General features: G+C 33.6%; 1 protein-coding gene across 1 annotated transcript; it reads left to right on the forward strand.

Annotated features, from left to right (window-relative positions):
* The first annotated feature begins 234 nt into the window (after positions 1-234).
* Positions 235-16,639, forward strand: LOC127101387 (callose synthase 5). Its single transcript, XM_051038777.1, has 43 exons — positions 235-572; positions 733-963; positions 1,081-1,181; positions 2,623-2,744; positions 2,829-2,925; positions 3,022-3,132; positions 3,218-3,346; positions 3,449-3,541; positions 3,672-3,763; positions 3,885-4,011; positions 4,147-4,284; positions 4,393-4,469; positions 4,559-4,637; positions 4,711-4,836; positions 4,919-5,033; positions 5,684-6,018; positions 6,940-6,992; positions 7,093-7,153; positions 7,247-7,328; positions 7,402-7,451; positions 7,545-7,631; positions 7,956-8,075; positions 8,158-8,250; positions 8,379-8,465; positions 8,535-8,695; positions 9,165-9,288; positions 9,394-9,485; positions 9,600-9,717; positions 9,829-9,980; positions 10,288-10,397; positions 10,484-10,609; positions 10,694-10,762; positions 11,016-11,205; positions 11,317-11,428; positions 11,510-11,629; positions 11,747-11,862; positions 11,942-12,025; positions 12,440-12,552; positions 12,629-12,858; positions 13,815-14,612; positions 15,002-15,052; positions 15,152-15,337; positions 15,748-16,639. Exons 2-43 carry the CDS (start codon positions 756-758, stop codon positions 15,976-15,978), a joined length of 5,766 nt encoding a protein of 1,921 aa, XP_050894734.1. The 5' UTR covers positions 235-572; positions 733-755; the 3' UTR covers positions 15,979-16,639.
* Positions 16,640-16,851: the final 212 nt, after the last annotated feature.

A 16,851-nucleotide genomic window follows, 5' to 3' on the forward strand; every position in this document is an offset into this window, starting at 1 on the left:
AAAAAAGTTATCAAAATTAATATAGGGAACAAAACTACATTTTCACCTATTTTTTTAAAATTTATTTTACATGTTTTATACACCATAGAATAAATAAGTTTCATGATAAAAACACTTATACTATAAATAAGGAAATGATTTTTTTTTTAAAAGTGTTTAGTTAGTTAGTTAATAAAAATCAATGAATGGATTGCGAAAAGAATAGTAAAATAGTTCCAGTGAATGAATTGCATTGCAGTGCATTGCACCCGCGCTCTTACACTTTCTTTCTCTTTTTGTTCTCGCACCCTTCGCCTCCGGAAATGGTGTTCTTCCAGTGATTCACATCACTCTGACTTCTTTCCATTTTCTTTCTTTCTTTCTATCTCCGATCAACCTTCTTGATTTCTTCTTCTTCTCTCGCACATCACTTTTCTTTAATTTTCCGTTCACATTCATTCATCTCAACGATTCCTCCATGATCGACGAACGATGATTGCGCACACTGTGCACCACGCACGAGACTCCGCTCCTCCATCATCCAAATTCCACTTCCGCATTTTGATTCTTTGATTTTCCGCGCCAAAAATCAGGTACTTTGATTAATCCTGAAATCGATTAATCCAAGTTCTTCTTAATCGATTCATAAATTTTGAATTATCAATTAATTTGTCTTCAACAATTGTTCTCTCTGTGATTCTAAACCGTTTACTAATAGCTTCGTTGTTTGATTTGATGGATGAATGAATGCAGATTATAAGGTGAAATATTAAAAAATGTCGACTCATAATAGTAGTAATGTGGAATCGCCGAAAACATCACAGTCGGTGCAGATGAGGAGGGCGCCGTCTAGAGGCGCGGCGACGACGTTCTCGTTGGAGGTATTCGATAAGGAAGTCGTGCCTTCTTCACTCGCTTCCATCTCTCCGATTCTCAGAGTCGCCAACGAGATCGAATCAGAGCGTCCTAGAGTTGCCTATCTATGTATGTATATGCGTATTCATGAATTAACCGTTTGATTTAAGGCTTGTTAAATGTTAAACTGTATTTTATGTATTCTTTCTGAGATGTAACTGTTTTTGTGAAAATGAAATTATGCAGGTAGGTTTTACGCATTCGAGAAAGCGCATAGGCTGGATCAAAGTTCCACCGGGCGTGGTGTTAGGCAGTTTAAGACGTTGTTGCTGCAACGATTGGAGAGGGTGAGTTTCGTTTTGTTTCTTCCTTTCTCTTTTTTAATTTCAAATTGATTTTTATGTTGAGAGAGGCAACATTTAAGAATGCGACGATGAGGGAAGGAATGCGTTGATTTAATTAATAACTGATTCACCATCAAACTCGATAAGGTAATTAATGAAAGGAATGTAGTAGTTCTGTTCTGTTCATGCAGAGAAAGAAATATGAAGAAAAAATTGAAATAATGTTAAATAAGTGTTTAGGAATTAGAGATACAAAAATCATTACTATTAGTTTTATAAAAGATGATTGAGAATTTGAGAGAGAAACTAGACAATGAGAATACGATGATGTGGCTAGAGACCCTTAATTTTTTAATCTAGTAATAATATTTTCTTTATAATCATGTTATTCATTTTATTTATAAGAAAATATTTATTTTTTATATTTATTTAATATATTTGATCTATATTTTCTATATATATATATATATATATATATATATATATATATATATATATATATATATATATATATATATATATTATTTATTTAATAAATTTTAAAAACAATTTTTTATTTATAAATAGAATCAATGGGAGGGAGTAATAATTATTATGATTAATATTACAATTTTGAATATGATTATTTACTATAAGATTCCTATGCTATCTATGCTTTATAAAACTACACATTAATAAAAGTTTCAAATTGTAATATTAATCATAATAATTATTACTCCCTAGTAATAATTATTATGATTAATATTACAATTTGAAACTTTTATTAATGTGTATTTTTTAGAGGACAATATTAACTTATGCCTTTAAAATAGGTTTAATTTAATATAAAATTTTAATTAATAATTTAATTGTTTTTTCCATAATTTTTTTTTATTTATGGATTTTTTTAACATGTATCCCAAAACACAAGTCAACTTACCCTTTTTTTTTATAAAATAGACATAAGGAACATTTTTACTTTTTAAAACATTTTTTGTGTGGGATTAAGACACAGCGCAACATATTTTCCTCCTTGTTTTTTCTGAAGGCGCATTTTTTTCTTTTCCATTTTGGCGTCTTCCCTTCGAAGCATTTCACTCTCCCCGTTTCCCTGCATTATTCCCATACCACATTCACCTCAGAGATTGATTTCGATTCTCAATGCCTTGCTTCGTCTTCCTACAACATGGTTGCAGGAACTCTATTGGGTTCTTCGAAAATTCTTATTATAGCAGATATGGATAGGGGAGCAGATTACGAAATTATTTGCTCTCTTCCTATCCACTGATATTATTATAGTCAAGGAAAATATAAGCAAAATGTAATTTGCCTTGAAGTATTTACTTTTTCTTGATTTTTTAAATTTTATTTTCATTTTTCAAATTTGGAAAATGAGTTTGTAAAGAGTAGCAGCGTTGATTAATTATTATACATGGTTAAACTTGCATAATTTGTGGAACATCAGGACAATGCAACTAGTCTCGCCTCTCGGGTTAAAAAGACAGATGCAAGGGAAATCCAGGCTTATTATCAACAATACTATCAACAATATGTCAGAGCTCTTGACCAAGCGGATCAAGCAGACAGGTATATAGTAAATACTACTCCTCTAATTTCCTTTTAGAGTTGTTAGGAATTAGGATACTGTGTTACATCGAAATTCTTTTACAGGACCCAGCTCAGCAAAGCTTACCAGACTGCTGGGGTGCTCTTTGAAGTGCTTTGTGCTGTTAATAAGACTGAGAAGGTGGAAGAAGTAGCTCCTGAGGTTAGTCTATATACATGTCCTTTCACTTTTTATTTTTACATTTAATATTTTAACCTTTCCTTTAGTCTAATCTGGGGGAATTGTTTGTGTTTGTAGATTATGGCAGCTGCTAGAGATGTTCAGGAAAAGACGGAAATTTATACACCTTATAATATTCTTCCTCTGGATTCTGCTGGTGCTTCTCTGCCCATTATGCAGTTTGAAGAGGTGTTCTTGAGTGACTAATGTTGAATCTTTGTGCTTTTTTAAACTTGACATAGCACTGAGTTTGAACTGCTTTCTATGCTATTAGATTAGGGCTGCTGTTTCTGCACTCTGGAACACTCGTGGCTTGAACTGGCCTAACTCATTTGAGCAATCGAGGCAGAGAGGTGGAGATTTAGACATGCTTGATTGGCTTAGAGCAATGTTTGGTTTCCAGGCATGTATTTTGTACACAGAATATGGGAGGAAAAAGATTTGTTACTGACCAAATTATTGTATGCCCCCCCCTTGTTAATGTATTTGATTTATTTGAGCACAGAAGGACAGTGTGAGGAATCAAAGAGAACATTTGATTCTGCTTCTTGCTAACTCTCATATCAGGCTACACCCAAAACCCGAGCCTTTTAACAAGGTACGTATCTGTTTCCCACTTTCTTTGTTTCAGGAAAAAACAAAGCTAAAACTATAATCAAAAGAATTCTAGTCGGTAATGGGATTCACCTGTTTATTTTCTCTGCTTTCTTTTGATTTTTTTATTCCAGCTCGATGATCGTGCTGTTGATTCTGTGATGAAAGATCTCTTTAAAAATTACAAAACATGGTGCAAATTCTTGGGACGAAAGCATAGTCTGCGGTGAGATATAACAATATCAGCATCAATGAACATTTTGCTTTTATATTTTTCCTTTAGAATTTAATGAATAAAACCTGAAATTTTTTATGGTAAAAAGTGCTTATGATATTCTTTTACACAGACTGCCTCAAGGTCAACCAGACATACAGCAGAGGAAGTTGCTTTATATGGGCTTATATCTTCTCATTTGGGGTGAAGCGTCCAATGTCCGCTTCATGCCAGAGTGTCTATGCTACATATTTCACAATGTGAGTGCAAATATACCATACGTTTCACAATTTCTTATGCCATAATATTTTTACAAATGTAATATTTTGTCTTTAATATCTATAAATTTGTTAATGATTTGTGCATTTGCTAACAACGGCCAAGTATGACCTCAGATGGCATATGAACTGCATGGTTTATTGGCTGGAAATGTTAGCATTGTCACTGGCGAAAATATCAAGCCTTCTTATGGGGGAGATGACGAGGCATTCCTACGAAAGGTTATCACACCCCTATACCGAGTAATTGAAAAGGTATGAATTTGTCTCTCATGTACATTGTTGTAATTTCTCAAGCACCTATGTTCCCTGTCATGACTCATGACTTGCAAAATTGTAATAACCATGTTTTGATCAATCCAGGAAGCTAAGAAGAGCAAAAATGGAAAGGCTTCACACTCAGCATGGTGCAACTATGATGATTTAAATGAGTATTTCTGGTTTGTTTTCCTTCAGGATTTTATTACTGAAATTGATTTGGTTTGTTTCATCATTCATTATTTGCTTATTTTTTTGTTGTTGTTGCCAGGTCACTTGATTGCTTTTCTCTTGGATGGCCCATGCGTGATGATGGCGATTTTTTTAAATCCACTAATGATTTGACACAGGTTATATTTTAAGAAGTTACCCGACTGATTCTAAAATCCTTTAGTTTTAGTACTTATATAAATTCCATATCAGGGAAAAAAGGGTGCGCCAAGAAATCCCAGGAGACTTGGAAAATCAAATTTTGTTGAAACACGGTCATTTTGGCACATCTTCCGCAGTTTTGATCGTCTCTGGACCTTTTTTTTTCTGGGTTTGCAGGTATTTGTGTAGTAAAGGAAATGCTCAAGTCGATATTTCCCCTTATTGTGGTTATGACAAGTCTTGAGAATTCCAATTACAGGTGATGTTCATTATTGCATGGGATGGGATTTCACTGATGGATATCTTTCAGAAGAATGTTTTGTATAAACTGTCTAGCATATTCATCACAGCATCCATTCTGCGACTACTTCAAAGTATGAAACATTCACTAAAGTGCTCTTGTTATACTTATCAGGGTCACTCGGAACAAATTTTTTATGTTGACGGTCTGATATGCTATGTGTTAGAAGGTTGACATTTAATTTGTTAGAATTTCATAAGTCAGATGAGAAGCAGGATTAGCACTAAGTTATATTTTAATGTCCGACAAGTTCTAATGGAATTTGAGTGTTATCAGAGTTCTTTCTGACCTTCTGTTCACTGTTGCCGTTTTATGCATATGATTTGTTCCTAACACATTGTTTCTATTAATTTTCAAGTACTTTTACTTAAAAAATATATTTTCTAAGGACAATTTATATAAGATCAATCAGCTTTTGACCTTAAGGACTTACCTGCCATGTATTATTTGGTGATCAATCAATTAACGCCCAAAGGTTTTGTAATGAAAATTTTTAGCATTATTTTTTTACTCTTGTTGATCCGTTTTCCAAATTCGAATCTTGCTACAACTTATAATGTTTCTAGCTAAACAGTAAGGAGAGGCTATTGTTTTCTATAATATTTTACCTTTTCTTTTTTGTGTTATTGAAGTATGTATATATTAGTACTGTCCTGTTTTTTTTCTTCTCTTGTTTGTTCCTATATACTTGCTTTAATTTCTGTTCCTCTTTTAATGATTTAGGTGTATTGGACCTGGCCCTAAACTTTCCAGGCTATCATCGATGGAAATTCACCGATGTGCTAAGAAATATTCTTAAAGTCATTATCGGTTCTTTATGGGTTGTCATTCTTCCAATTTTCTATGTCAATTCTTTCAAGGGTGCACCTCAGGGTGTCAAGGAATTGCTTTCTTTTTTCAAGCAAATAAAAGGCATTCCGGCAATGTACATGCTGGCAGTTGCATTGTATATGCTACCAAATTTATTAGCAGCTGCTCTCTTTCTTTTCCCAATGCTAAGGCGTTGGATTGAAAACTCAGATTGGCACATAGTTAGGTTCTTCTTATGGTGGTCTCAGGTAGTCATGTTTTCTGTTCTCTTAAATATTAAGTGTTTGTCATGGTTTAAATTGAAATATTCTGTTGATGATAAGTGGTTTTCAACGTAATTGATTGTTATGTTGGAAGTAGTACCATGTATACAATGTAAGTTTTATTGGTCCTATAATTAAATTATAACTACCCATTGTGTAGATCGTTGGTATCAAATTTTGAACATCAACACAATTTAAGAATATAATCAAATAGTTTATACTTTCATATATTTGGGAAGATTATATTACATTAGTTATTATTTTTATCATTGACTAAAAAACAGTTTTGGATTTATATAAAATTTTACGGCTACAATTTACTTAGTAGTAGGAACTTTCAATCCAATGATCGATTTAGCGAAAATGTCAATAAATAAAAGGTCATTAAATGAATTTATTTAAAGCATTATTATTACACCTCTGCTCTGATAAGTTACCGTGTATGGTCAAAGGTTTTCTTCCACTTGCTTGGGAACCCATTTTAAGGAACTTTTTGCGGAAATAAATATAGTTGATCAGTTTCCATATATTTTCTTAATATTATCCATGATAAATCTTTCTGCTACGGTGCCTCTTGATGAAAATGCTTCATTTGAAATTTTATGCTCTAACTTACAGTTTTCCCATAAAATTGATTATTCATTAACAATCATGATATCATGGTTTTTTACATTCATGACAACAACATTTACTGTCCCTCCAAAGAGTCTGATTTGTTGGACTAAATTTTGCCTCAAGCCATTTTTTTTCTCCATATTTTTTTGAATGTGTGAATGACGAGTTATTGACAGTTTGTCTTTAAAAACCTCTGTTTGCTGAAAAATGTATACTTTTTTCTCTTTCAATGATTTGGGTTTCTTGAGTATCACTCGTCCATTGACTAACATATCATTTCTCTTCATGCAGCCAAGAATATATATTGGAAGAGGAATGCATGAAAGTCAATTTGTTCTCCTAAAGTAGGATTCACACAACACACTGTTGCTAAAGTAGCTTATACTAGTTTCTCCTTGTTGTATGAAAAGTGTTCCATCATCTATATTCTTTTATGAATTTCAGGTATACTATTTTCTGGGTGTTGCTTTTGGCTTCAAAGTTTTTATTCAGCTTTTATGTTCAGGTAAATAAGATAAATGCAATCATTGTTACTTGCATAACAAGCTAGCCTTGTGAAGTTGTTGGGCCTCTTTTTAAGTGTTGCATTTATTTTCAGATAAAGCCTCTAGTTAAGCCAACCAAGGACATAATGAACATTCAACATGTTGACTATGCTTGGCATGAGTTTTTTCCCCATGGTAATTTCGTCTTGTTTTTATCGAAGACTTTGCAACTTGTGGTTATTGATCTAATATTTTCCACTCTGTGCAGCTGAAAGCAACTATTGTGCGGTTGCTGCACTCTGGGCTCCTGTACTTATGGTTTGTATGTTATATATCCTGGTTATGGTTACATATATTAATGTTTTCACTTGTTCAGATAAATCAGTATATGTCATGTCATTTTCAATACAGGTTTATTTCATGGACACTCAAATTTGGTATGCAATCTTCTCAACTTTGTACGGTGGCCTTGTTGGAGCCTTTGATCGTCTAGGAGAGGTCCTCACCAGTTTTATCTTATTTTAAATTAATTTGAGATTGATTATCTTCTTGTATTTTTCTTTTAAAAACTTTTGTCAAGCATACACACAAACAGAAACTCAAACATTGAGTTAAAAAATTTATAGGACCCATTTGGATACAAAGTGTTTGACCATCGTTTGCTTATATTTTTATGAAATTCTGAAATCCTCAATTTTTAAAGAATCTTGGACTTTGCTTGTCATTTTTCAGGGGAATGTCAGATGGATTGAATTATGAATTAAAAAACAAATACTTCAGTTTACAATTGTTTAACAGTCAGTTATCTATTTGCTTGCACAGATACGCACTCTGGGCATGCTGAGATCAAGGTTTCAGTCAATTCCTGGTGTATTCAACACATGCTTGGTTCCTTCTAATAAGAAAAAAGGAAGATTCTCCTTCTCAAAGCAATTTTCTGAGGTTCTTGCTACCACATTTTCATTGCTACGTACATTAAGATAAATATTTATTCATCTTCATTTTAGTTTCCATGCTTTTGTAGAATTCTGCAAGCAGAAGAAGTGAAGCTGCCAAATTTGCCCAGTTATGGAATGAAATTATTTGCAGTTTTCGTGAGGAAGATCTCATAAGTGATAGGAAAGACCTCAGAGACAAACTCTTAGAATTTTTACCCTTTGTTCTCAATCATAGTTTCTAGTCTTCCTCCTCTGTTTTGTTCCTATCTAAACCCTGTTTAGGACTAAACTATGTTTGCATGACTTCAGGGAGATGGATCTTTTGCTGGTTCCTTACACATTGGGTCCTGATCTCAAAATAATTCAGTGGCCCCCATTTTTGCTTGCAAGCAAGGTCAGTGAGATTCAATTTTAATATTATGCTTATCAGTGGATCATACGATGACCGTATCAACCTTTACAGATTCCTGTGGCGCTGGATATGGCTACTCAATTTCGAGGGAGGGACTCTGATCTTTGGAGGCGCATATGTGCAGATGAATATATGAAATGTGCTGTGATTGAATGCTATGAATCTTTTAAACAAATTCTACACGATTTAGTGATAGGAGAAACTGAAAAAAGGTATATCATTTTGGCGCGTGTCAATTTTACTTTACACTTCATGCTAAAAGCTTTTAGGATTCAAAATAGTAGCAACCATTTTCTGTGGTGCGAATTAGACCCTTTTCCAATAGTACTATCCTTCTTAGATCTGTATTTGTAAGAAGACAGCTCTTGCAGTCTATCAGTTTTCATGAATAGCAATTACACTATTCTTTCTTCCATTTTTAATATATCTATACTTTAAATCTCTTTCTGGGTTATTTGACAACATGAAGTAAATAAATGAAGAGGACTAAATGGCTAACTTGCCTAATCAATATTAGTTTGACCCACATTAATTCAAAATTTTACACTGCATTGCAAAGATCATTAAATATTTCTTATTCGCTATACGCTATTTTTCCTAAATGGCACTTATAATTGAAGCTATAAATTAAAATAAAATTGAGTCATTATCAGTACTTCTGAACTCGTTATGATGGACCAGGATAATTTCCATCATTGTTAAAGAAGTTGAGAGCAACATGTCAAAGAATACACTTACCATAAATTTCCGGATGGGCTTTTTACCCTCCCTTTGCAAGAAGTTTGTGGAGCTTGTGGAACTCTTAGTGAGTCTTCAGAAGAAAACTAACTATATCTGTAGTTTGTATTCTTGACTGGTTCTTGCCTTTAACCATTCCATTTGGAAACTTGAGCTTTCCTTTTTGTCTCAGAAAGGTGCAGATCCATCCAAACGAGGTATAGTGGTGGTCTTGCTTCAAGACATGTTAGAAGTGGTTACTGATATGGTGGTGAATGAAATCAGGTTACTTTGACATAGCGACACTGAACTTGGAATATATTATATATTAGTATGATAGCCTGGATGGATCTTTGTTTGAAAATAATAATGGTTGCCTTTTCTTGTCACGTTCATCAGTGAATTGGCAGAACTTAATCAAATTAGTAAGGATACTGGAGAGCAAGTTTTTGCTGGTACTGAGGCAATGCCTGCTATAGCTTTCCCTCCTGTGGTTACAGCACAATGGGAGGAACAGGTACTTCCTCAGTATTGTAAATTGTAATTTTAATTCAATTTTTTTAGTTTATATTATTATTATTCAATAATCTAAGTGTCTATAACCAATGAGTTCTTTTGGTTGTTCCAGCTAAGACGTCTTTATCTACTCCTGACGGTGAGGGAATCAGCCATTGATGTTCCAACAAATAGTGAAGTTCGCAGAAGGATTGCATTCTTTACAAATTCATTGTTCATGGATATGCCGCGTGCTCCCCGTGTTCGTAAAATGCTCTCATTCAGGTTTTGTACAACTCCTTGATTCACATCCATGAACATAACATGCCATAATGCCATGTTATCCTTTCTAGAAAATATAAACTGCAGGACTGTAATTTTATTTGTACACTAATAAAGTTATATCCATCAGTGTTGTTTGATTTTTTTCTCTTTAGATTGTTTCACTTGTAATTTTATTAGACACAGTGCTTTTTATTTTTTATTTTTTATTTTTCTGTCGTTGATTTTCTTATGCGGAAGTTTCAAAATGTGATGTATCAAGAAGCTGTCCTGTGCATATTATGAATAACCATTTTCTTCTTCTTTTCAGTGTCCTAACTCCATACTACAGTGAAGAGACCGTGTATTCTAAGAATGACATTGAGGTTGAAAATGAAGACGGTGTGTCAATCATATATTATTTGCAAAAGATCTTCCCTGGTTTGTATTAACTCACACAGCATAGCTTTATTGACTGTATAATGACAATATAGAAGGGACTGGCTGAAATTTAGTAATTTTTCCAGATGAATGGAATAACTTCATGGAGCGACTTGATTGTAAGAAAGATAGCGAGATATGGGAAAAAGATGAGAATATATTACAACTACGTCACTGGGCCTCATTAAGAGGACAAACTCTTTGCAGGACAGGTATATATGATGACTCCCTTTCCCCGCCCCTCTGGCTGGATTTGGTCGATTTATCTTTTTACTCTTACTTACAAATTAATGTAGTTAGGGGAATAATGTACTACCGGAGGGCGTTAAAGCTCCAGGCATTTCTTGATATGGCTAGTGAAAAAGGTAAGACTAAGTTGCTTTTATTCTATGAGATTTTTAGCTAAATGTCAAGGTACCATGGAAGGCATCTAATTTATAGCTTTTTGCAAACCTTGGGGCGTTTGTATTTTCTTTTTTGTACACGCCTTCAACAAACATTTCCCTGCTTATCTGCAATCAAGTAAAAAGACCTGTTGTATTCATCATTATGGCTCAAAAGGGTAGTTATTATCCAAGATGATTGCTTTTCATGTTTTCATTTTTGGTTTTTGTGCAGAGATCCTCAATGGATATAAAGCTATTACACTTCCATCTGAGGAAGACAAAAAGAGCCAGAGGTCCCTATATGCCAACTTAGAGGCTATGGCTGACATGAAATTCACATACGTTGCTACCTGTCAGAATTATGGGAATCAGAAGCGTAGTGGAGACCGCCGTGCAACAGATATCTTGAATTTGATGGTTAAGTATGTTCTTCTGTTAAATTAATTTGTATATTTCAAGTCAATGTAGATTTGACTTTTAGTTTTCCGTGTTCACTTGATTGATGAATCTAATTTTTAGTTCTCTATTTATAGCAATCCGTCACTCCGTGTTGCATATATTGACGAAGTTGAAGAAAGAGAAGGTGGAAAAGTGCAAAAAGTTTATTATTCTGTATTGATCAAAGCGGTGGACAATCGCGACCAAGTAAATGCATATTGATGTCCGATAAGTAGTTAATTCCTAATTACTGCCTTAGAAATAATTGATTTTGTATCTTCACTGAAGGAAATATTTCGAATAAAACTTCCGGGTCAAGCAAAAGTAGGAGAAGGGAAGCCTGAAAACCAGAATCATGCACTTATTTTTACTAGAGGGGAAGCCCTTCAGACAATCGACATGAACCAGGTAAAATATATATATTGAAGCCTTATCAAGTTGACAATGGATGTTTGATCCAAAAAAAAAAAGTAGACAAGGGATATCAGTGCAAATAGAGATGATGTATTTGAAAAAAAATTCTAGGACAATTACTTGGAAGAAGCATTAAAAATGCGTAACCTTCTGGAAGAGTTTAATGAGGACCATGGAGTGCGCTCGCCTACCATATTAGGTGTTCGTGAGCATATCTTTACTGGCAGGTTATGATTTTTTTTTCTACCTAGAGCTAACACTGTCAAGTTTAGATCCTACATTACTTAATTTTATCACTTGTTACAGTGTCTCTTCATTGGCTTGGTTTATGTCAAATCAAGAAACTAGCTTTGTCACAATTGGTCAAAGAGTTCTTGCAAGACCATTAAAGTAAGTTTTTGTTTGTTTTCTCTGTTTTTATTACACGGTTGACCATGCAGTGCCTGTTTATCTTGTATGTTATACTAGGAACCACCTGAGAAACACTTGGCTAATATAAGATCTCTGCCCAAATCAAAGCAGTGTTTTCAAAATTTAAGAGTGTGGTGCATGCTGGATGTTTAAAATTCTAAACTTGTTTCAAAGGCTTACATATTCAGTTTCAAATCGTAGCTGTTCTAGTTTCTCTTGCTGATGATTTTTTTTACTTTCTCCCCCTCTTATTTGATTTTTTTTGTGACAATAATAACTATTAGACTTTTCTTTTTTCTATCCTCAGCCATTTTTGCGAGAAAAAACTGAAATATATATAATCAAATTACATATTTCTGGCTTATGAACTATGATAGTCTTTTTCAATTGTAGGGTTCGATTCCATTATGGTCACCCGGATGTTTTTGATAGAATTTTTCATTTAACTCGCGGAGGAATCAGCAAGGCTTCTTGTGGCATCAATCTGAGCGAGGATATATTTGCTGGTAATAATTTGATACATATTTTTAGCATTGATATTGGATAGTTATTTCTCTGCGTCACATGCCTTCTCTTATTCAGGATTCAACTCAACACTAAGACGTGGGAATATTACTCATCATGAGTACATCCAAATTGGAAAGGGTAGGGATGTCGGGCTCAATCAAATCTCTCTTTTTGAAGCAAAAGTGGCCTGTGGTAATGGAGAGCAGACACTGAGCAGGGATATCTACCGGTTGGGGCATCGATTTGACTTTTTCCGCATGCTATCGTTCTATTTTACAACCGTTGGATTTTATATCAGCTCAATGGTAATGATCAAGTAAAAATATACTAACTATATTTTTTTAATATAAAAGCAATACTTCTTTTTAGGAAATTTTATTGCTGAAATTTAACCTAACGGTGTGTTTAAATTAAAATTAAGAATAACGGGTATAGAAATTATTCTTGATTCATTACACAGTAAGATGACCTTCCAATTTGTGAGTTTGCTTAGGCTTTTTGACTGAATTAGCTAGGAGTTTTGTTCTCTTACTGTTTACAGTATTACATAGTTTGTTAAAAAATATTTATAAAAAAAGCTTCAAACAAAAAATTGATTTAAACCATTTTTTTTAATGTTAGGTATGTCATCATTTTATTATATTTTATTTTTGATATCGAAATTAAAAAAAAAATCACTTAATTGAAAGCTATTTTGAATAGTTTTTTATAAAAATTATTTGAGATATATCTTTTTGAAAAATTTAGTAATTTTGATTATGTTTTAAACTTTTAACAATATATATTTATGTTATTAGATGTCAAAATTAGTCTTTTAACTTATAAAACATGAGTTTAAAAAAAGTTTTAGTATTTTAAAAATACAATTATAAAAATAATTTTTGATAACAGAGACAAAATCTAATCTTTTAAAATTAAAAAAAATCCCAATCTTGATATTCAAGTCTTGTGGATTAAAAAAAAATCTTAAGATTCAAGTGAGTGCATCTAATCTTAAGTCTTGTGGATTAAAAAAAAATCTTAGGAGAGCTTAATCTCCTTCAAGTGAGTGCATCTAATCTTGACTTAGATTAAACAGGATCTAAAGTAATTTCCAAATATGGTGGGTCTCAGGCAAAAAAAGTAAACAACATTAAGAGTTGGCAATTTCTTGATAGAAGCTTTATAATTGACTTGGTTTCATTTTATTTTATCTTTTTGTTCTTAACTAGCACTAAAACTTATAACATCTAGCACTAAAACTTTCTTTTGCTGTTCACAGTTAGTGGTCATCACGGTTTATGCTTTCTTATATGGAAAACTTTACCTGTCATTGAGTGGAGTTGAGGCTGCTATAGTTAAGTTTGCTAGAAGGAAAGGAGATGACCCTTTGAAGGCAGCAATGGCTTCTCAATCCCTTGTTCAAATAGGTCTTCTAATGACTCTGCCTATGATCATGGAAATTGGACTAGAGAGAGGGTTCAGGACTGCTGTAGGCGATCTCATTATAATGCAGCTGCAGCTTGCACCCGTTTTCTTCACTTTTTCACTAGGTACAAAGATGCATTATTTTGGGCGCACTCTTCTTCATGGAGGAGCAAAGTATAGAGCAACTGGGCGTGGTTTTGTAGTTCGCCATGAGAAATTTGCAGATAATTACAGGATGTACTCCAGGAGCCATTTTGTAAAGGGGATAGAGTTAGGTTTACTGCTTATATGTTATAAGATTTATGGATCAGCAACTCCTGCTTCATCAGCATATTTACTTCTCTCATTATCAATGTGGTTTTTGGTGTGTTCTTGGTTGTTTAGTCCTTTCCTCTTTAATCCATCGGGATTTGAGTGGCAGAAGATATATGAAGATTGGGATGATTGGACAAAATGGATAAGTAGTCGAGGTGGTATTGGTGTTCCTTCAACTAAGAGCTGGGAATCGTGGTGGGATGAAGAACAGGAGCATCTGCAGCATACTGGAATATGGGGGCTGATTTGGGAGATAATTCTTGCCTTTCGTTTCTTTGTTTACCAATATGGGATTGTGTATCATTTAAATGTAGCCAAAGGTGACCAGAGCATCATGGTAATTATTTCTGACAAATTTAATTTCACTTCATGTTTTTATTTCAAACTAGAATCTGCACCTTGGGGTTTAACTGATGTAATGTAACATCCATACCCTTACTATATTGTAGCATTTTAAGACATAGAAGCTTCCTTGGTTAAATAATAGTTTTTTAAAAAAAAGTGTGGGAAGGAGAGACAATAATCCGTATATTCTCGTCTGGGAATTCAAACTCAGCCCCTTTAGTTTACAAATCTAGACAGCCACTACTCCACTAGCACCTACGGGATGACAAATAATTGCAATTGAGACAATATTTAGTCCTTTTTAATCAACACCTTCCCTAGTGAGCTAAAAAATCAAAATAAATAATGAATAAGAGCTTTCTAACATTTGTATTTTTCCAGGTTTATGGTCTGTCCTGGCTAGTCATAGTAGCTGTCATGATCATCTTGAAGGTCAGTTTTCAACGTTCAAACTGTTCATTACGAAATAAAGCTTTCGCTGATAATTTTTTTGATTAATTATTGTTTGCATACTTGCTTCTGAAACTGCAGATCGTGTCCATGGGTAGAAAAACTTTTAGTGCTGATTTTCAGCTTATGTTTCGTCTCCTCAAATTGTTTTTGTTTATTGGAGCTGTTGTCATTCTAGTCTTGATGTTTACTCTACTCAGTTTTACATTTGGAGACATCTTTGCGAGTCTTCTAGCATTTTTGCCAACAGGGTGGGCACTTGTGCAGGTACTTTCTAACAGCCACTACCTCTTTGTTTTAATGGATATATTTCTTTAGTATATTTAGGCGCTCTATGTTTTGCATCACAATCCCCTGGTTTTATTATTAATTTTTGTTTGTCTCATGTTGTTGAATATAAAAAATAAGGTTCATTTTCAAGGCAACTAGTAATTAACTGAAATACATTTCTCTACACAAATCTCAAATTATTTTTTTGCCAGCCGGAAGAACTTTTGTTGCTTCTCACAAAACATAAGGTTGAAATTCGTAAGCATCATTTTACACTATATCCAAACAGGCACAAAGTTCTTTCTTTTACTCAATTCATGCTATTATTAGAGAAGTTTCACTAATGACATTTTGCTGTAAATGTATAAAATTGCTTGTGTCTGATCATCTGGCATTATACATGACAGATAGCACAAGCATGTAGGCCGTTCATAAAGGCCATTGGAATGTGGGGTTCTGTCAAAGCTTTATCAAGAGGGTATGAATACCTTATGGGGGTGGTTATCTTTACACCAGTTGCCGTATTGGCTTGGTTCCCATTTGTTTCGGAATTCCAAACTAGACTGCTATACAATCAAGCATTCAGCAGAGGGCTTCAAATCCAGCGGATTCTGGCTGGTGGTAAGAAGAATAAATAAGACAACCAAATCATTTGCAGCAATAGTGTTACGGACAAAATATGAGATGAGGGTTCATGCATGCAGACAAATTTATAAGCAATTGTGTTCGGTGCAGACTGCACATTGAAACTGTATAAGAATTCTTCAATCACGCATTGGAAAAATTCTTAAATATTGGAGACAGCGAACTAGATATATTCTTGGAAACAAAACGTGCTAAACTATTCAACTGTGTTTTGATCATTTTTGTCACAAATGGCTATATCAATATTCTGTCTCTATTTTTCATTGAACATCTGTTTTTTTAGGATAAATAGAAGCTTACAATAGGAATTAGTACAAAACTATAGATTTGAGAGGCAGTGACATATTTTGACCAAAAGTAGGGAAGGGCAATGAAATGTTTGGCCCCTGAGTCTGAGACAACAGTAGTGGTTACAGGAGGAATTAAAAGATGATTGGTTTCCATGTAGAAGAATTGTGTCCGGGAAGATGTAAATTATCTAGTGATGCTCACCATTCCCACTCTCTACTCTAAGTTGCATGAGAAAAAAAATTGAATGCATACATTTGTGAAGTGTCTATAAATAGATATTTCATATATGAAAGTTGTATTTACAGTTCTGAAATAATCTGATTTAAATAGAGAGAAAAGTAAATTTAATAGTCTTTTATTCAATGGGCCTCGGATTAATATTAAAAATTGCCATTTATAATTTAATATTTACAACGCTCTCATGTTGGTGAATCAATATCAATCACTCAAAATTTATAAATTAGTTGGTAGAATCTTTATGCCAGTAACTCCTTCCTTAACATATTTACCAGCTAATACTAAAAAAAAAAGAATGTGGGTTATAGTTATCAATTTACTATGTAACTTTTTAAATA

Source organism: Lathyrus oleraceus, chromosome 7 (genome assembly GCF_024323335.1).
Source record: "Lathyrus oleraceus cultivar Zhongwan6 chromosome 7, CAAS_Psat_ZW6_1.0, whole genome shotgun sequence".
NCBI lineage: Eukaryota > Viridiplantae > Streptophyta > Magnoliopsida > Fabales > Fabaceae > Lathyrus > Lathyrus oleraceus.